Raw genomic sequence first — 21898 nt, forward strand, 5'->3', positions numbered from 1 at the left:
TAATGTTGCTGATGTCTGAGGTGGGCGGATCTTTCATTACCTACATGATGCTCAGTGACATCATAATGTTGTTGATGTCTGAGGTGGGTGGGTCTTTCATTAACTACATGATGCTCAGTGACATCATAATGTTGCTGATGTCTGAGGTGGGCGGGTCTTTCAGTACCTTCATGATGCTCAGTGACATCATAATGTTGCTGATGTCTGAGGTGGGCGGGTCTTTCAGTACCTTCATGATGCTCAGTGACATCATAATGTTGTTGATGTCTGAGGTGGGTGGGTCTTTCAGTACCTTCATGATGCTCAGTGACATCATAATGTTGCTGATGTCTGAAGTGGGGGGGTCTTTCAGTACCTTCATGATGCTCTGTGACATCATAATGTTGCTGATGTCTGAAGTGGGCGGGTCTTTCAGTACCTTCATGATGCTCAGTGACATCATAATGTTGCTGATGTCTGAGGTGGGCGGGTCTTTCAGTACCTTCATGATGCTCAGTGACATCATAATGTTGCTTATATTTTTTGAGGGACGCTAGCCCCTCTCATACACCGGTTTAATGTTTGTGTTTAGTTCAAAGTTTGTTTAGTAAACTCATCGACAATGAAGGGAAAATGTACGTCATAATGTGTCGTTTACGTCATGTTGTCTCTTTATTGTTAATGGCGTTTAATGTTTGTGTTTGCACCGTTTGTTTTACATCACCATTACATCACCTAATCAACATGAGCTTTAATATATTAGCGCCCCTCACTTCACACGGGTGTGATTTTTTCATGGAATATTTTGCATTGGGTAAAATATACCCGTGTTTAGTGATGTAACAAAAAATAAATGTGAAGCTTACAAAGCAATCTCACCAGTTTCTTTCTAGAAGGTTGCACAGAGCGTGCCAGGGAGGAGGAGGGAGGGGTTTGTGATGTTGTGATTGGTTGAGACGGTTGCACAGAGCGTGCCTGCAGGAGGGAGGGGTTTGTGAGGTTGTGATTGGTTGAGAGATGGTTCCACCTCTCTCTAGTATGAGGAGAGTTGGTGGGTCTGTGTCAGTTCTCCACAACTGATTCAATACAAAGCTTTGAATGACGTCTGCGTATTGTTTCATACTATTCTCCCCTGTTTCAGGGGTAGGACATCAGTTCTGCACAACTGCTCCAGGATATCAACCGTTTCTGATCAGATCTGACTGTGGACTCCAGACTTCAGCTGAAGATGAACTCTATCAACCTCAACTATGCTGAACAGCAGGAACCCAAAGACCATGGTATGTTACTCGCTCTCCTTGCTATTTCCACCCCTATCATATTATTGATAATTTAATCACAGCATTCTCAATATTCATTGTATTCTCAATATTACACTTTATTTTGTCTCAGAGTTCATTCACTCTAGAATAGAAGTATTGTGGAGTACTATAGATTAATCACAGTTAATTAATCACAGACCCCTCCACGAAAAGGCCTTGTTGTCCTGACCCCTTATCCATCAATATCATTTATACATTATGGATAATTAGTTCGTCTAAAGTATTTAACCACTTAATCATTATATAATATTGACATGTGCGATGAACATAGCTTGGGTTATGTATGTAATGTATTATTAATATTAATATTAATATAATATTAATATTATGTCATTATTATTATTATTCGTAAGTTTTTTTGTCATTGATATTTAGCTACTTGACACATTTGTCTAGTAATTTCTTAAAATGCACAGCAAAGTTGGAATTAATTTGTGGGGCATTAATTGGGGAACTAGATGAAAATTTATAGATGTATCTTTCAACCTCTCAATAGGTTTTTCCTTTATCTTTGTTTCCAATCCAGTGTTGCATCATCAGTCTGGCCTCCCTGTCTTACCAACAGTAAAAGAACAAAGAAGCTTGGCTAAACCAAAACAGCACAGCTGTGACCAGTGTGGACAACGTTACCATGCCAAGTCTGGCCTTAAAAGACACCAGATAATTCACACAGGAGAGAAACCCTATGGATGTGATCAGTGTGGACAACACTTCTCTAAAATGTCCAGCCTTAAAAGCCACCAGAGAATTCACACTGGAGAAAAACCCTATGGATGTGATCAGTGTGGACAACACTTCTCTGAAATGTCCAGCCTTAAAATCCACCAGAGAATTCACACTGGAGAGAAACCCTATGGATGTGATCAGTGTGGAAAAGATTTCTCTCATATGTCCAGCCTTAAAGAGCACCAGAGAACTCATACTGGAGAGAAACCCTATGGATGTGATCAGTGTGGACAACACTTCTCTCAAATGTCCAGCCTTAAAAGCCACCAGAGAATTCACACTGGTGAGAAACCCTATGGATGTGATCAATGTGGACAACACTTCTCTGACATGTCCAGCCTTAAAAAGCACCAGAGAACTCATACTGGAGAGAAACCCTATGGATGTGATCAGTGTGGACAACACTTCTCTCAAATGTCCAGCCTTAAAAGCCACCAGAGAATTCACACTGGAGAGAAACCCTATGGATGTGATCAGTGTGGACAACACTTCTCTCAAATGTCCAACCTTAAAACACACCAGAGAATTCACACCGGGGACAAACCATATGGATGTGATCAGTGTGGACAACACTTCTCTCAAATGTCCAGCCTTAAAAGCCACCAGATAATTCACAATGGAGAGAAACCCTATGGATGTGATCAGTGTGGAAAACACTTCTCTCAAATGTCCAGCCTTAAAATCCACCAGGTAATTCACACAGGACAGAAACCCTATGGATGTGATCAGTGTGGACAACATTTCTCTCAAATGTCCAACCTTAAAAAGCACCGGAGAATTCACACTGGAGAGAAACCCTATGGATGTGATCAGTGTGGACAACACTTCTCTGAAATGTCCAACCTTAAAAAGCACCGGAGAATTCACACTGGAGAGAAACCCTATGGATGTGATCAGTGTGGAAAACACTTGAGGTATATTTTCATACCACACAGAGGAGTATTGAACACGGCAGACAGACGAGATGGAAGTTCCAAGATGTTTATTTCTCAACGAAGTATACAGCTTACAGCATAGACAGGCTCACGTCAGCCAGCAAAGTGGCAGACGTCTCCCCATGTGGCTTGCGCCCGGACTGACTGAACACTCATTGTATCCTGGTTAACCTATTTAAACAGTTGACATGGGTGTAGGGTGTCAGACTTTGGTTTGCATATTATTAGTGGCAAGTCTTTTGATCCACCTGTCTGTCTCAAACCCCTTTGTCACACAAATAGCCTAGCCACCGGCAGCTCCAGGATATCTCACCCTGGGACGGCCGACACCCAGATGCTAATCACCCAAAAATAGGTCTACTGTCTGTAGGCTATGCAAGTTGCAAAAGGCAGAAGGACACAAGAGCATTGTCAATCACACAAGGAATGAGTATAATTATGGAATATATTCTTCATATCCCCCCTTGACCATCACAGATGGTCACCTAAAAATATGGAACCATAATTATCTTAGACCCCCCTTGACCCTAAGCTGGACAATACATTCAAGACACCAAAAATAACAGCATTACAGTACAGAACTTCCCAAAAATGGTTTTCAAACAGACATCCATACATATATGAAAAATGGAAAAATGATTAGTACAGTTAACTGACATTTAAACAAGACATGCCGCTTTCCGCTCCTATTGTTACAAGAGCACTTTTTTGATATGCAATAACCACATGTTTTACTACTAAACTCTGCTACCCAATGTCAATACAATATCAGTTAAGTCACTTCCTCGGACGTTACCCTGACAGATCACCTAGTGATACTCGAAAGAATCCATTGATGCGCCAGAGTTTAACCATAATAACACATATCTCTTCATATCTATAGGAAAATACCTCATTGACTCATAATTAGGCTATATGACTCAACTTATCTAATCATACGACAAACACATACCAACATGAGGCCTATATTATTTCATGTTGAAAACAAACGCGACGTACAACTTGTAATCAGAGTGAAGGAAAGTTTGTCTCCCCTCCGAATTGGACCAAGGAAAGTTCTTCTGTATGCTGCCCCTTCTAGCCTACCTCGAAATGTTCGTTCTGCTGCACGGATCAATGTGAGAAAAAGTACACTGCTGTTTTCGCTGTCCTCGTCATCATCTCTTCTCTCCCCCCTCCCAACTCTGAAACACCAGAGATGGGAATATGAAGAGAAAAGCAAACATCGTCATCACAGACTCCTTTCTGTGAAGGCCCTCGGCTTAGGTCAGCCAGGCGGCCACTGCTGCTCCGTGCTGCGTCCCACAGCTCGCCGCCCGTGATTGCCGTCCCCGCGCCGACGTGATGATCAAGGCCTCCGTGTGGCTGTTGCCGCCCCATCGACCGCTCCGCAGCCCGCACCGTCCGGCGGCTGGTATCGGTCCCCGTTGCGCAACACTCCTCGCGGTGGTCTTCGTGATCATCCCCGCTGCGCAGACGAGATCACGGTCGGGTCCGCTGGAACGTCTTCGTCGCCGTTCACAAAAACTCCCCTCCACCGAAATACTATCAGACTGAAAAAAATGTCCCTGCTGGTTCTCTCGCCTGGCGCAAAAAAGCACCAAAAGCGACCGGGATCGGCACCACTTTGAAGTAAATTTTCATACCACACAGAGGAGTATTGAACACGGCAGACAGACGAGATGGAAGTTCCAAGATGTTTATTTCTCAACGAAGTATACAGCTTACAGCATAGACAGGCTCACGTCAGCCAGCAAAGTGGCAGACGTCTCCCCATGTGGCTTGCGCCCGGACTGACTGAACACTCATTGTATCCTGGTTAACCTATTTAAACAGTTGACATGGGTGTAGGGTGTCAGACTTTGGTTTGCATATTATTAGTGGCAAGTCTTTTGATCCACCTGTCTGTCTCAAACCCCTTTGTCACACAAATAGCCTAGCCACCGGCAGCTCCAGGATATCTCACCCTGGGACGGCCGACACCCAGATGCTAATCACCCAAAAATAGGTCTACTGTCTGTAGGCTATGCAAGTTGCAAAAGGCAGAAGGACACAAGAGCATTGTCAATCACACAAGGAATGAGTATAATTATGGAATATATTCTTCACACTTCTCTCAAATGTCCAGCCTTAAAATCCACCAGGTAATTCACACAGGACAGAAACCCTATGGATGTGATCAGTGTGGACAACATTTCTCTCAAATGTCCAACCTTAAAAAGCACCGGAGAATTCACACTGGAGAGAAACCCTATGGATGTGATCAGTGTGGACAACACTTCTCTGGAATGTCCCACCTTAAAAAGCACCGGAGAATTCATAGAGAACCCCTTTCATTGTGATGTGTGGGAAAAAGCTTTCAATCGCTCAAATAAAATTCACATGCTTGTACAAATATACGAGATCCATTTGAACTGAACTTAATATGCAATATGTTTTGTGTGAACAGTATGAGACGATCCTATAGAGGCAGATAAACATCAGAACATCCACATAAAAGTGGTGCATCATGATCTATTTTTATGTAGCCTTGGTCCCAGGCTTACTTACCTGCGAAAGGAAAAGCCTGGTCAAAACGTAAGGCAGAGAAGCTATCGGCGGATGTATCCTCCGGAACATCCGTCAAATGTATTTCCCCCGTATACGATATTTTCCCGACCAATCACAACACTTGTTTCATTCGCAGAGAATGTAAACTGATTTGTAAAGTATCAACGTAATTTCCTTGGGCAATACTTCCGCTAAAATCCCGCAACTTCCGCTGATAGTCTTTTCAGAGTAGATCTTGCCCAGGGTGATTTGTATGGGTCTGTGTGAACACAAACACTGGCTGATGATTGGCTGATCACCCCATAGTAGGGGTGCACAATTAAGAAATTATGACCGATATCCGATCTCCAATTATTTGCAGGGTCATATCTGCCGATACCGAGTCTGACCGATTCAGATATTATACAGAGGAACCACAATGGAAACAAGCCGCTTGGCCCAAAGCCAGTTAATAAAGTTTTCAATCAATCAATAAATAGCCTATACTCTTTTCCATGTGTCTGTTTTCACTACTGAATGAGATGAGTAGTACACAATTTAAATGTAGAAAAATGTAAAGTTTATTTTTACTTCAGATTTTACATATTTTTGGAGGGGCGCTAGCCCCTCCTATATACAGGTTTAATGTTTGTCTTTAGTTCAATGTTTGTTTTGTAAACGCCATTGACAATTTACGTCATAATGTGTTATGTGCCTCATTACATCATATTGTCTCTTTATTGTTATACACAAACATTGAAGACATAAAGTGAGGACGCAAATTGTGATTGGTCAGAACGTGATAATGTATGATGACGTATGATGATAAGTGTGCGTGCCCTTCATCACAAGTGATTTTTTTGATTAATGTGTTGATTAATTGCAAATAAACTTACCATAAATAATTGTTGTGCAATCACAAATAAAGGCAAACAAGTCAAGAGGTGGTTTTTTTTAAAGCTACTGTGTGTGTTAATTTCAGCCAATTACATGAAATGCTCTTTGGAAGGCAATAACACACCTTGTAATATAGAGCGTCACAGTCCCGCCCCCTTTCATGACCACGAGCCGCCAGGAAGAGAATTTCCATTAATTTCCCCCATATACGTTTCATAAAGTATTTATTTAAAGGCCTGTAAGACTCGGACAAAGACAACTCGGATCATGGTGACAAATCATGACTATAAACACAATTCTTTGGGCCGAACAAATAATTAGAAAGAAGAAAAACAACCAAAGAAAAGTGTTAATTGTCATGATTTGTCATCATCCGAGTTGTCTTTGTCCGAGGCTTTAAATGTCTTTAAATAAATACTTTCTGGAACGTCATGGGGAAAATGAATGGGGAATTCTCTTCCAGGCCGCTCATCGGGGGCTGAGACGCTCTATATAGGAGTGTAGTTCCTGGTGCCGAGTCGGTCGACCCACGGTTGTCCAGAACCGTAGCTACTCTACTATAGAGTCTATAGTACTATAAACACCTATAGCTACTGGCCCAATGAGCACTGCTCTATAGTACTATAAACAACTAGCTACTGGCCCAATGAGCACTGCTCTAGTACTATAAACACCTATAGCTACTGGTCCAATGAGCACTGCTCTAGTACTATAAACACCTAGCTACTGGCCCAATGAGCACTGCTCTAGTACTATAAACACCTAGCTACTGGTCCAATGAGCACTGCTCTAGTACTATAAACACCTAGCTACTGGCCCAATGAGCACTGCTCTAGGACTATAAACACCTAGCTACTGGCCCAATGAGCACTGCTCTAGGACTATAAACACCTAGCTACTGGCCCAATGAGCACTGCTCTAGTACTATAAACACCTAGCTACTGGCCCAATGAGCACTGCTCTAGTACTATAAACAACTAGCTACTGGCCCAATGAGCACTGCTCTAGTACTATAAACACCTAGCTACTGGCCCAATGAGCACTGCTCTAGGACTATAAACACCTAGCTACTGGCCCAATGAGCACTGCTCTAGGACTATAAACACCTAGCTACTGGCCCAATGAGCACTGCTCTAGGACTATAAACACCTAGCTACTGGTCCAATGAGCACTGCTCTAGGACTATAAACACCTAGCTACTGGCCCAATGAGCACTGCTCTAGGACTATAAACACCTAGCTACTGGTCCAATGAGCACTGCTCTAGTACTATAAACACCTAGCTACTGGTCCAATGAGCACTGCTCTAGTACTATAAACACCTAGCTACTGGCCCAATGAGCACTGCTCTAGGACTATAAACACCTAGCTACTGGCCCAATGAGCACTGCTCTAGTACTATAAACAACTAGCTACTGGCCCAATGAGCACTGCTCTAGTACTATAAACACCTAGCTACTGGCCCAATGAGCACTGCTCTAGTACTATAAACACCTAGCTACTGGCCCAATGAGCACTGCTCTAGTACTATAAACACCTAGCTACTGGCCCAATGAGCACTGCTCTAGTACTATAAACACCTAGCTACTGGCCCAATGAGCACTGCTCTAGTACTATAAACACCTAGCTACTGGCCCAATGAGCACTGCTCTAGTACTATAAACACCTAGCTACTGGCCCAATGAGCACTGCTCTAGTACTATAAACACCTAGCTACTGGCCCAATGAGCACTGCTCTAGTACTATAAACACCTAGCTACTGGCCCAATGAGCACTGCTCTAGAACTATAAACACCTAGCTACTAGCCCAATAAGACGCCTTGAGGGCGAGAAGCGACCATATATGGATATCTAAGCTAGGGTGGCAGGGGGGGCAGTGTCTTGAGTGTACAGGGTTTGATGAGCACAGATTAACATAATATAAATTCTATTGGCCATATATGGAGCGTGTCACAATCGAGGCGTGACAGACTGACTGACAGGTTTTGCAGCAAATATTGACCTGAGCAGAGCAGTATAGGAGCTCGGACCGGGGCGGTCGGAGCTCAGACTGGAGCGATCGCAGAGCTGAATGGAAGGTGGACACCATCCTGGGGGGACTCACCGCTCAAGACCGGAAGATCGAAAACAACACGGAGAGACTCGATGCCCTGCAAGGTTTGTTGAGGGCCAAGGAGACTAATGAGCCATTACATTCCCTCGCTCAAAATAAGAATTGCATATGGGATCCGATTCGACCCCCCCCCCCCCTCTGCAACATTGTCCTCCAGAAGAGAAAAGACAGTGCTGAGAGAGAACTCCTCCAACCCCCCGCCCCCACCCCTATCTTCATGGACACCTGTTGTTGTGACTCTGGACGTCTCTACAGCAATCTGTCTATCTTCCACCACGAGAACTGACCTTGCATGCGTCCCAGAAGAACTCTCCAAGCTAACTCTCACTCATGGACTAATAAGTCACATAAACTCCCACACACACCCGCCTCCCATCCCACCCCTCCCCCCGCTCTGTTTCAATCTCTCTCTCCCCCCTATCTTTTTTCCCTCCCCCCATGCAGTTTCTTCCTTGATGGAATGGCGTGGGAGTAGTGCTTTTTTTATGCCCATAACCACCCTTCACCCTTAAATGTGCCTGCACGAACAAGTATTACCAACCTTACTTGAAATGTGATGTGATGTCTTCTTGTCTTCAGTACATATAGGCTACAGTATAGCCTATTAAGTAAGTACAACTGAACACCATGCTATGTACAGTAAATAACATCCTGCACATTTAAAATTAATAATAATAATAATAATATATACGATTTATATAGCGCTTTTCTGGGTACCCAAAGTCGCTTTACAGAAAGAAGTTCAGACATATTTATTAGAAAACTATTAAAACTATATTTAAAATGGTTTAAAAGGTTAAAAACTAGAAATCAAAATCAAAAGAGGGACAAACAAGAAGGGGGTGTGTGTGTGTGTGTGTGGGGGGGGGGGGGGTTATGTAGGGAAAGCCAGTTTGAAAAGGTGGGTTTTGAGTGTGCTTTTGAACATTTCGAGGGTGGGGGCAGCTCTGATGTGAGTTGGGAGTGAGTTCCAGAGAGAAGGGGCAGCCACTGCGAAGGCCCTGTCTCCCCATGTCCGTTTGTTGGATTTGTGGGGTTCCAGTAGGTTGGCAGTGCTTGACCTGAGGGAGCGGGAGGGGACATGGTGGTTGATGAGTTCAGAGAGGTAGAGGGGGGCCTGGTTGTTGAGGGTTTTGTAGGTGATGGTGAGTATTTTGAAGTCAATTCTGGACTTGACTGGGAGCCAGTGGAGTTCACGGAGGATGGGTGTGATGTGGTCCCTGGATCTGGTTCTGGTGAGCAGGCGGGCGGCGGAATTTTGAACATACTGTAGTTTTTTGAGGACCTTGGTGGTGACGCCATACAGGAGGCTATTGCAGTAGTCGAGTCTGGATGTGATGAATGCATGAATGAGTGTTTCAGCGGCAGTGTGGGATAGCATGGGACGAAGGCGGGCAATGTTACGGAGGTGGAAAAAGGCGGTTTTGGTGATCTGGTTGACATGGGGCTGGAAGGAGAGCATGGGGTCAAGGATGACACCAAGGTTGCGGACTCGGGTGGAGGGGGTGACAGTGGAGCCATCAATGGTGAGGGAGAAGTCATGAGAGGAGCGGGTGAGGGTGTTGTTAACACAACAATACACAAGTCAAATGATGCCGCTCACACAACTGACTCTAAGCTTACCACACACACACACACACAAAAGTGTGCATGTGTGTGTGTGTGCGTGAGTGCACGTGTTGTGGCATGTATTACGTGTGGTGTGGAATCACATGTCTCCCCCCTGCTCCGCTCCCTCCACTGGCTCCCGGTCGCTGCCCGCACAGAATACAAAACTCTGATGCTGGCATTCAAAGCAACCAAAGGTATGGCTCCCCCATATCTTGCAAGTATGATTGAACCCTACAAACCCTCCCGCGCACTCAGATCAGCCAACGCAGGGAAGCTGGAAGTACCCTCACTAAAAATGCCGGGACAACGCTCCACACGTCCCAAACTCTTCTCCCTTCTGGCTCCAAAACTGTGGAATGCACTTCCCATTGCAGTCAGAACTGCAGCATCACTCCCAATCTTCCGCCGTAGCCTGAAAACCCACCTTTTCAGACTCCATCATGGCCCATAGCACTTACCCTAACCCCTTAGATAGCATTTCTGTTGATTAGATAGCATTCGACACAGACTTATAGCATGTTATGTAGACAGCACTATAATTGTATTGTATATAGTCATAGCACGCCATAGTACATATGTATAGCATAGTAGTAAATATGTATAGTTTATATGTATAGTTTCATTATATAGATATTCCACTGTTACTTTCTTAGCTTACGCATGTTTCATGATAAATGCTTTCATGTGATGTATTAAACAATTAAACCATTGTGTTGTGATTGCCCCTGTGACATCACTGATGTGCCAATAAATACACACAATCTGTATGTGTGCGCACGCACACACACACACGCACGCACGCACCCCGCACACACACACGTGCACACGCGCACACACACACACACACACACACACACATACGTACGCACGCACACACACACACACACACACACACACACACACACACACACACATACACACACACACACACACACGTCACACACACACACACACACACACACACACACACACACACACATACACACACCCCAGGCAGGTTTAAAGTTCAATAGATTGTTCAAAGACTGAGCTTAAATCAGAAATAAATTTGCTACTAAAAGTAACACTAGTTACTAAAATACTTTGTCTTACTAGAATTACTAAAATTACTAGGTTAGGTTTCTGGTTTCGGTTTATTTCCAAGTGGGGAACAAAAAACCTTTTTTGCATGGTGGGGAACATAGAACCTCCCCCTCCCCCTGCCGTTTACCTGTGCCAAGCAAGTGTGTGTGTGTGGAATCAAGGGCTGATAACGCCACTCCACAAAAGTGGAGACAAATATAACCCAAATAACTACCGCGGGATTTGTGTAAACAGCAACCTCGGAAAGATCCTCTGCATGATCCTCAACCAAAGAATTCTAAATTTCCTCACAGAAAGCAATGTCCTGAGCAAATCACAAATTGGCTTTCTACCAAAATATCGCACAACAGACCACATTTACACTCTCAACACCCTAATTGACAACCAAATAAACAAAAACAAAAGCAAATTATTCTCCTGCTTTGTCGACTTCAAAAAAGCATTCGATTCAATTTGGCATGAGGGTCTGATGTACAAACTGTTGGAAAGTGGCATTGGGGGGAAAACCTATGACATCATAAAATCAATGTACACTAACAACAAATGCGCAGTCAAAATAGGCGAAAAGCACACAGACTTTTTCCCCCAAAGCCGTGGAGTTAGACAGGGATGCAGCCTGAGTCCAACACTCTTCAACATATATATAAACGAATTAGCAAAAACGTTAGAACAGTCTACAGCTCCAGGCATCCCCCTGGCAAACACAGAAATCAAATGCTTACTTTACGCAGATGACCTGCTGCTGCTGTCCCCAACCAAGGAAGGACTACAGCAGCAACTTGATCTCCTACACAAATTCTCCCAGACATGGGCCCTGACAGTGAACCTAACCAAGACTAAAATCATGATATTTCAAAAAAGGCCCAGCCGCCAAAACCACCAATTTTTCCTAAATACAATCCCACTAGAACAAACAAAAAACTATACCTACCTTGGCCTAAACATCAGCAGCACAGGGAACTACAACCAAGCTGTAAAGGACCTGAGAGACAAGGCAAGAAGGGCATTCTATGCCATCAAAAGAAACATCAAAATAGACATCCCAATTAAAACCTGGCTTAAAATACTGGACTCCGTGATAGAACCAATTTCCCTCTATGGTTGCGAGATCTGGGGACCATTAGCAAACCATGACCTTGAAAAATGGGATAAACACCAAACCGAGACCCTACACACAGAATTCTGCAAATCCATTCTCCGTACCCAGCGAAAAACACCAAATAATGCATGCAGGGCAGAATTAGGACGATACCCACTCATAATCAAAATAAAAAAGAGAGCACTTAAGTTCTACAACCACCTAAAAGAAAGTGACCTAGATGCACTCCATAACAAGGCACTCACACACAGTGAAACTCTAGAGAGATGCCCCCTCAGCCAGCTGGCCCTGGAACTCCGGGCACAAACACAAACAGAGCCACGAGATAGAAAACCCATCGGACTAAACCAAATTATAAAACAGCAAAAGGAAAACTACCTGACACATTGGAAAGAAGCAACACAAAAGCAGAGTAAACTAGAATGCTATCTGGCCCTAAACAGAGAATACACAGTGGCAGAATACCTGAGCACCGTGACCGACCCAAAACAAAGAAAAATCTTAACTAGGTACAGACTCAGTGAGCACAGTCTCGCGATCGAGAAAGGCCATCATAGGCAGACCTGTATCCCGAGAGAAGACAGACTATGCACCCACTGCACACTAAATGAAGTGGAAACCGAGCTACACTTCCTAACCATCTGTCCATTGTACCAAGACATCAGAGACACATACTTCCCACAGATTACAACCACACACGGAGATTTTGAAAACATGACCAATGACAAAAAACTCCCATATCTGCTGGGCGAAGTACAACAATGTGCAAACACAGCAGCAAGATTTGTGGGCTGCTGTGATAGGAGAAGGATATCAAATGGAACACAACCACCCTAAAGACTAATCATTGTGTATATTCCTGCACTATACCTGCATCGAGTGATCTTGGTACATAGAAGTTGATCTATTGAAGATCCTGACCTTCAATATACATCATTTTTGTTTTGATTGTAGAAGAAGAAGAAGAAGAAATGCGTTCTGGTAAATCAAGTTTACCAAGGGTAACTGGACTAAGCATCAGATACTTGTTTACAGCCAGGCCCACATGGAGCATTTCATGGTAGTGGTTCAATGCCTTGTCCAAGGGCACTTCAACGGTGGTAATTTTAACGTGTCGGACCGCTGATTCGAACTGGCGACCTTCCGATATCTAGCCCGCTCCGCAATCCACTCGGCCACCGCTGCCACTGTATTGCTGTATTGTTGTATTGTTGTATTGTTCGTTCTGCTTTGGCAATGTAAACGTATGTTTTCTCATGCCAATAAAGCCCTTTGAATTGAATTGAATTGAAAAATTGTGTGTGGGTGGGGGGGGGGGGGGGGGGGGGGGGGGGGAGTGCAGGCCTAATTTGATTTCAAAGACCAAGTGCTTCTCTCTCCCCCTCCCCCTGCCGTTTAAGAGGGTGTCTGAGCACTTAAGGCCTGGCCATGCTAAAAGCAGTATAACCAGTTTCCTCAGCCTTACAGTACCTCAGTACTGTAGTTCCCAATTCCAAGCCGAGATCTACCACTAAAATATGTTTAAAAATCACTTATCTTTTGCCATTTCTGACAGGCTCAATGCATGTGCACACATCCACACAAAGACTAGTTGTTTAAATAATAAACACTGATAGTTATATAATCAATGCCTAAATGTATTTATAAATAAAAATATTAGGACATTTTGCACTTGAAAAATGATCTAAGGAAGTTTGTTTTATCCTTTATTGTCTATTACATTATAACATTTTTAAACATGACACCATATCATAACATCAGTGACTTGAAATGTACCTATTTGGCAGCACTATTTGCAAGCTGGAATGTAGGTGCACAAATATTTTGAAAACAGCAGATCTACATTTCCACAACTATATATATATATATATATATATATATATATATATATATACAAAATACTAAGGTAAATTGAAATTAAAAGGTTGAGTAATGCTGGGTATATTGTTACATGTTTCACAGCTTTGACAGCAGCAAATTACTTGGTTAAATTTGCAAGCTGGAATGTATAGTTGCTCTGGCCTCTGTCCTACTGCCACCTACTGTCCGTTTATTGTATTACTCAGTGGGTGAAAAAAACACACCCCTTAAGACTAAACCACACCCATCAGAGTGGCTTCCAGAGGTACTTTTCACATGAAAGGCTTTGAAAGGTACCTATAGTCAGCCTGGTACAGACGAACAGAATTGGACTGTACATCAGTCAACAATATACATTGTATACGGTTACAGATTAATGCAAAATATTCCTAACATTAACTCGTCTAAAAAACAGTTACAGGGTGGTTTACTTAAATAGAGATGTGAATTCCTTTCAGTTAGCTAGTTTCCGGCTGCAATATATACTGTAAACACAGCCAGAGAAAAGCCGAGAGACATTTAAGGACAAACAGATGGACAGACAGTAAACTGTCCAAAGACACATTATATTACTCAAAATAAAAGCTAAGTTACTTCATAACTTCAGTCTTCATAGTGCGAGTGCAAATGCAATTAGGTCCAATAGCATGTTAATATCAATATCTATTTAGGCTATTATGATTATCAACAAGACATAATGGACAACAGCGTATCAACATAGCTTTAAACACATTAATGCATCCATCTATATTAGAATATTGTTTTAAGTAAGTCTAATTTCCATGTCGTCAATTTGCATATTAAGATTTACATGTTTGTACAGCGAATGGCCGCGTGGGCCACCTTATGAAATGATAATCAACTAGCTAGAATCTATTTTAAAGATTGTAATTAGTTGATTCCTCCTGATTCAATATTCCTGGAAAACATCACTATTTAACTTGTTTTCTTTCGTTAACATCATCAGCAGCACGCTACAGTCATGGTTATTGCTCAAAACATCTGTAACGAGGAAGGAAATAATTGTTAAATATTGTGTCGCCCTGGGTTCCTCATTCTAGTTGCCATATTGTAGCCTCGTGAATATGTGATGGAGCTTTTAGGCTCATTCATAGTCTGGACTTTCGGTGGTGAGCTGACCACCGGAGCTGAAATAACGTTGAGCGGTGGTGAGTAAAAACTAGCCTGACCTAAGCAGAGACATTTCTGGTCTAGAGGGGCGGGTCGCGCCTCAGAAATGCGCGCACCCTGATTGGATCTCATCGATCTGTCCGTCACCCCCGGCCCCTCCTCTCCCCCCTAGTGCAGCGCTACGTCACATCATTTAGAGCGACGCCCACCCGGAAGGGTTGACTCCCACTTTTAGACTGGTTCAGCCCACGGCTTTTTCCAGGCTTTCATCTTTCGCGCAGACGAAATGAAAGCCTGGGTATCGAGGCTAGTAAAAACAGAGAGAAGGGCTGGAGCGGTGGCGGTGGCTTGCTCTTCACCGCGGCTCGTGACGCGACGTCATGTTGTAGTTCGGTGGTCACCTCACCACCGAAAATCCAGACTATGAATAGGCCTTTAGGCTTACACACAGTAACGCAATAGGTTCAACTCCTAGGCCGGTTAATTGGCCCATCGGAGTTGCTGTCATCGTGCTGACTAAAGTCTAAGCTACTGCAGTCTGGAACTTCACCTCAATCTTAATCTTGCTTTTTCCCCATTAACAAAAATTATATATGCTATAGTTATAATACCCAAAGCCTTAAAGTCCTATATTAATAACCATTTGGCTCAATCAGGTGTTACTTTTGTCAAAACAAGACGTTTAAATGTGTAAATTATAAGTGTCTCGTACTCTCATCCATGCGGTTCTGAATGAGTTTTGATCTAGCAGTACAAATCTAATGTCAGAATTGTGCTGTAGGTCCAGGAGTGAATAGAATCTAGCATCTAGCGCTATAATTATTAAATCTGTCTTCACAAGCCTTCGGTCAAAGTCCTTTATAACTGAATAAGGCACTGTGACAGCTTTAATTAAAGTGACTACAGGAATAAAGTGGTGGGAGTGAGTTAAGTGTTGTAGGTCCATTAGATCATTTCCAACAGAAACATCATCACAGAGAAATGAGAATGACAAAGTAAAATGCAATTTACAGGCACACAAAGCATGTTTTGACAGATCTGATCTGGTCCAATGTCTGTCTAGTGTCTAGATATGAAGATGTGGCCTTTGATTTCTCTGATAGATAAAAATAATAATAATAATAAAAAAAAGCCACAAAGACCTTTTGTCCAAGTTAAGTACAGTATAATCTATGGATAACAGTGTCCGGCCCGACAAGTTGTCCTGTCAGTAAGGCAGGCTGCATTTTGATAATTCATTTTAGGTTTAGGAATTCTTTAGATGCTTCGTAAAAGCACTTCAGAGTAAAGATCTGATATGTCAGGTGTTCAGGTGTCTTCAGTCAGTAACCACACATGGATTTCTGTTCTGTATCTTAATTCGTGTTTTCTACAGTTTGACAACCATCTCTCCAAAGTAGATTCAGGATGTGCACCTAAAGCTGAGTGACTGAATGTCTGTTATCAGCATTGTGACTCTTCAACAAGCTCCATTTCCCCCTATACTAGCGATGTACAAACACAACAACAAAAATAAAATTAAACAAAAAATAGCTGCCATAGTTCTAGATGTGGGGGGGGGGGGGAGGATACAAGAAAATCTAAATGCTACTCCTATTTTCAGAGGGGCTGTTGGGGTTGGTGAAAGTGCTGTCCGGGTGCATTGGGACCTGCTACTTCTCTGGTTGTACACAGTCAGAACCATGACTTATACCGTCAGGATGTGGAGGGAAGAAGCTATGGAAGTTAACCGTAACACTACCTTCAGTTCATTTCAAAGTGCATCTGCAGTCCTTACTCATTTCACTCTCCTCACATTTGGTTTGTTTTCATTGAGTGAAATCCTCTGTATTGTTATTAAGGGATTAAGGGTGTGTTTATCCACACATCCACAATTCCACATGCTGTCCTCACTGTGAGGCTAACAAATCAGATGAAATGTGGAGAAAGCTTTCCTAATAGGCTCTGTGCATAATAACTAGATTCCCACGTTTCCAGAAGGTGGGATCCTTGGCTCTGCAGCACATTTGAACAGGAAACACACGTAAAGGTGTCATTTAAATGTTTCCGGTGCAAATCTGCTGCTGCTGAGCCAATCACTGAACTGGAACAGAAACCTCCTGGGAAACCTGGGCGATTGGCGCACAAAGGTAATTCCAATCGGCCAATCCAATTTGAGAACTCAAACCCCCTCGGTGCACTCCAATCCGTCATTCACAGACTGCTGTCCTGATTGGACAGCTCGGGGGCCAGCTTCCTGTGTCGGGGGGAGGTGGAGGTGGAGAGTTTTGTGGGGGAGGGGGAGGCGTTGGCAGAGGAGTCGCTGCCCGCCCCCGCCTCAGAGCCCAGGGAGGAGAGGTGTGGGACGGGTGGAGCTCTCTTCCTCCCCAGAAACAGACCTCCTTCCAACACTCCTTTCTTCCTGGCCCCTCCCTCTGCCTTCGCCGCCTCGCCGCCAGGCCCCGCCCCCTCTCCCTCCTCTGGCTGCGATTGGACCTTTCGTCTCACGTCGCCCCCGCCCGCCCCTGGGCTGTCGGGAGGTTGCCGCGGCGATTCTACGATGCCCTCTGCCTTGGCAACGCTCGTGGCGGCGGTGGTGGCGGCCGCGTTAGCGTTGGAGATAGCGCCGGCTGATCTGCAAGCCCAGAAATCCATGGCGGAGGCTCTCCTTTCGCTGTCTTCGGGCCCAAAATCACACAGCGAGCGACGGGCTTCAGGAGCCACACAGGGTGCCTGGGTGGAGGTCTGGCCTGGACTCTCCAACACACCTCGACCCAGACTGAAGTTCTGGAAATCTCTGTAGACGGACGAGCCAGACGGACCGTTAGATGAGGAGGAGGAGACACAAACACAATGTATCGTTGGAAATCTCCAAAACGTTGTCCAAAAAAAACATTACTTTTCAGGAAATGGAAAACATTTCTTGCAAATTATTTAATACTTTTCATTGGTTCAATATTTATACAACCCTACAGTCAAACACACTTAAATAAATCCTAAATAGCAAAGCTCAAAATGCATCGCATTGCGAGCTTGTAGATTAGCTATTTTTGCTACATAGTTGTTGTACGATGAAGTACGGCATTTCTTTACAAAGAAACATTAAATATTTGAAATCTAGAGCTACAAGTGATGGATGGATGGATGGATGGATGAATGTTTGACCTGTAGCTGTGGAAGGACTCAGTGCGCCGTGCACGGGCCAGCAGAGGGCTCTCTCTGTAGGGCCGCACAGCTCCGTAGGTGGCCTGGGTCTCTGAAATGCTTTCCGGGTTCTGTAACTGGAGACTATAGGATGATGGACAGACAGACAGGAGCTACCGTAAGACTGGAAGTGTGTGGAGAGAGAGTACGAGTAGAGTCATGCATAATGTATTTTATGAGTAAAATTATTTCATGTTTTACTTATTTGAATTGTTTCTGTGAGCGTTGCATTTCTAATTTCTACTATATCTTTGCTCATGAACCTTTTTTTAATGAATGCTATAATTGCCTGTTTTATTCCACTGTGTGTCTAAAGCACTTTGTAACTGTTTTAAAAAGGTTATTTATATTATTGTTGGTATGACAAGTAATAATAATAAGTGCACTACGCAGGGCTTTCGATGTCTTGTACCTATTTACACGCACATCGACAGTGGGTGCAGGGCCAATAAGGCAATCATGGAAGGAGGTAGGCCCGCACACCATCAAAGGAAAGGCAAAGGAATTATTTCATTATAGGACAATGTTTCGATCTCACAGAATCTTCATCAGGTCAGTCTCATACTAGCCTGGGGGTCCACCTATGCTTTCTATGGCATAGGCAGCTCCCGGCAGGATCCGCCGGGAGAATCTAGACGCAGCTGCACGACATTAGACTAATTAATTAGACCGACAGAGAGAGAGAGGAGTGTGTGTGTACGGGTGTGCGTGGGTGCGTCAATTTAACAAAGGTGCAGACAATCAGAAATCAGCAGAGAGTGATCGACGTTTGCGCTACTGTATGCATGCCGAATCGAAGTGGACTCGGTCGGTCCCAGACTTTTTTTTCTTCTCCCTGGAAATAAAAACGTCTGGGTTTACAAGGCTAGTCTCACGTTGTCCTATAATAAAGTAATTCCTTTGCCTAAAGATGGTGTGCGTGTATGTATGTATGGTGTACCTCCTTCCAAGAGCAGCTATAGATATACACAGTACACACTTCATCCTGTTTTATCACTAAATGTTATAAGACCGTAATGAAAAAATAAAGAGGATAAAGTGTGCATATAAGACTGTAACGCTGTCTTCTCTCTATCACACCTGGAGCAGGACTCTCGTAGCCGCGTCTGATGTAACACCGAGGGGGCGGGGGGCTAATGTTGGGCGTGGCACAGCGGGAGGTGCTCAGGTCACACTGGTCCAATAGCTGCAGGAGCTCCTCCTCTGTAGGCCCGCCCACATCTGTCAATCAAACAGCAACAAAAGAAAACAACAACAGCTTTTAAATGTGTTTCTCGTATAAATTGTGGCAGTTACTCTCTGGTGTAATATGGAATATTATTGAGAACCAAAACATATTTTAGACACACATAGGCTATGGGTATTTGGAGGCGTGGTTGAGTCTGCATTGTCTCTGAGGTTCAAGCAACACGGGTATCAGCAGTATTCTTTCCCAGTGCAAAACTATGCTAGATAGATGACCAAGATGAAAAATCAACGTCCACATATTGTTTTTCAACCTCCCAAGACACAAAAAGCAACCAAATGCATGCAAGAAGAACCGTTGTTTAACATTAAAAACGTTTGATTTGAGAGCTATATAGGATGTGATGTAACATAATCCTTTATCATTATAAAAGAATGTTACTGTAGGTGACCTGTCTCTCTGTATATGGTAGGTCTATTATCACCCTCCCTCCCTCCCTCCTCCCTTCCTCCCTCCCTCCCTCCTCCCTCCCTCCCTCCCTCCCTCCCTCCCTCCCTCCCTCCCTGCCTGCCTCCCTCCCTCCCTCCCTCCCTGCCTGCCTCCCTCCCTCCCTCCCTCCCTCCCTCCCTCCCTCCCTCCCTGCCTGCCTGCCTCCCTCCCTCCCCTCCCTCCCTCCCTCCCTCCCTCCCTCCCTCCCTGCCTGCCTCCCTCCCTCCCTCCCTCCCTCCCTCCCTCCTCCTCCCTCCCTCCCTGCCTGCCTCCCTCCCTCCCTCCCTCCCTCCCTCCTCCCTCCTCCCTCCCTCCCTGCCTGCCTCCCTCCCTCCCTCCCTCCCTCCCTCCCTCCCTCCCTCCCTCCCTCCCTCCCTGCCTGCCTCCCTCCCTCCCTCCTTACCTGCGGTCTTCTTCTCCTCTGTCTTGTTGGCTGTGTCCATGGCGGTGGTCAGGTCCCACATCTGGATGCTGCCGTTACCGTGGCCCGTGAACAGGGTAGCGACGGGGTCGCGACCCCATCCGACTGGACCCCTCACACTCCCGAACCATGAAGCAGGTGATGGTGGTCCCGTCTACGGACTGCACCTCACAGATCCTAACGCACACACACACGCACACACCATAGAGTATTAATAGGATAGAGACTGATCTGCCCCCCCCCCCCCCCCCCCCGCGCTATTCATGTCAGTGGAAGTTGCTCAGTGGCGGTTTGAAGCACCCGGAAGGACCGTCTACTTCCGCCTTTTTTCGCCGATTCAGCATTTGGGCACCAAATCTTGGTGCTCAAATGCGGAAAGTGCAACCGAGCGCTCAATGTTAAAGCCCAGCTGCACAGGGTTTCCTCCCCATGAATCCATGGGTCCGCCTGCAGTCCTTCCTCTTACCACTAGGGCCCAGTGCTTCAACGTTTGTAGCGCCTCACTGGCCCCCTTGGCACACATGCATGCACGCGGGTCACACGGGCACGCACAGGCGCGCGCACACCAGTGTTGTTTTTGCAGCAATTTTCTAGTCTCTTGAATAGTTTTCATTTTGTTTTAGTCACATTTTAGTCACCTGGAATGTTTTAGTGTTTAGTCTAGATTTAGTCGACGAAATATCATAAGATTTTAGTCGACTAAATCTACAGGTGATTTAGTCGACTAAAATGTATTTTGACGCCGTCGTAATGGCTGATTTTATACTTGCTGAAAATAGCCGACCTACAAGCTCACAACGCATCACGCTGCGACACGTGAGCTTGTAGATCTGCTATTTTCAGCATTCAACCAAGTGTAAAATGACTGGATCTCTTGTCCACTAGTCCCTTGCCAGTCTAAAAATTTGACGAAATTGTCAATATATGTAGTCTTAGTTTTAGTCATCATGGCTGAGTTATTGTTTAGTTTCCATTTAGTTTTCATCAGTGAAAAAGGTAGTTGACGAACATTTTTCGTCTTAGTTTTAGTTGACGAAATCAACACTGGCACACACACACATGGGCAAACACAGATACATGTACACAGACGTACACTGAATGCACAGAAATGTGTGCTTGTCAGTGAAATGACATCTAATGTGTTTGTTTGAAGGTACAGAAAGGAGGACGTCAGGACAAGTCTACTGGCGACGGACGGAGCGAGGGGGAGAAGGAAACATGGATGAAGAGTCTGTTAGTGACGGAATAAGAGGTTGAGAATGATGGGAGACATCTCTTTAAAGTCTGCTGGTGACAAACGAAGTAGACGAACGAAATAGAACAATGGGGTGAGGC

The 21898-nt window shown here is 44.5% G+C and overlaps 1 protein-coding gene across 1 annotated transcript in view; it reads right to left on the reverse strand.

Moving 5' to 3' along the window:
- Positions 1-14019: 14019 nt before the first annotated feature.
- The window catches only part of kctd3 (potassium channel tetramerization domain containing 3), a 24892-nt gene continuing 17013 nt past the window's right edge, over positions 14020-21898 (reverse strand). The window contains 6 exon segments of the mRNA XM_083760114.1: positions 14020-18060; positions 18429-18551; positions 19548-19597; positions 19600-19688; positions 20546-20639; positions 20641-20740. Coding sequence (XP_083616240.1) covers positions 17478-18060; positions 18429-18551; positions 19548-19597; positions 19600-19688; positions 20546-20639; positions 20641-20740 — 1039 coding nt within the window. The 3' untranslated portion in view covers positions 14020-17477.

The sequence above is a fragment of the Protomyctophum parallelum genome (assembly GCF_964188405.1).
Source record: "Protomyctophum parallelum genome assembly, chromosome: 2".
NCBI classification, from domain to species: Eukaryota; Metazoa; Chordata; class Actinopteri; order Myctophiformes; family Myctophidae; genus Protomyctophum; species Protomyctophum parallelum.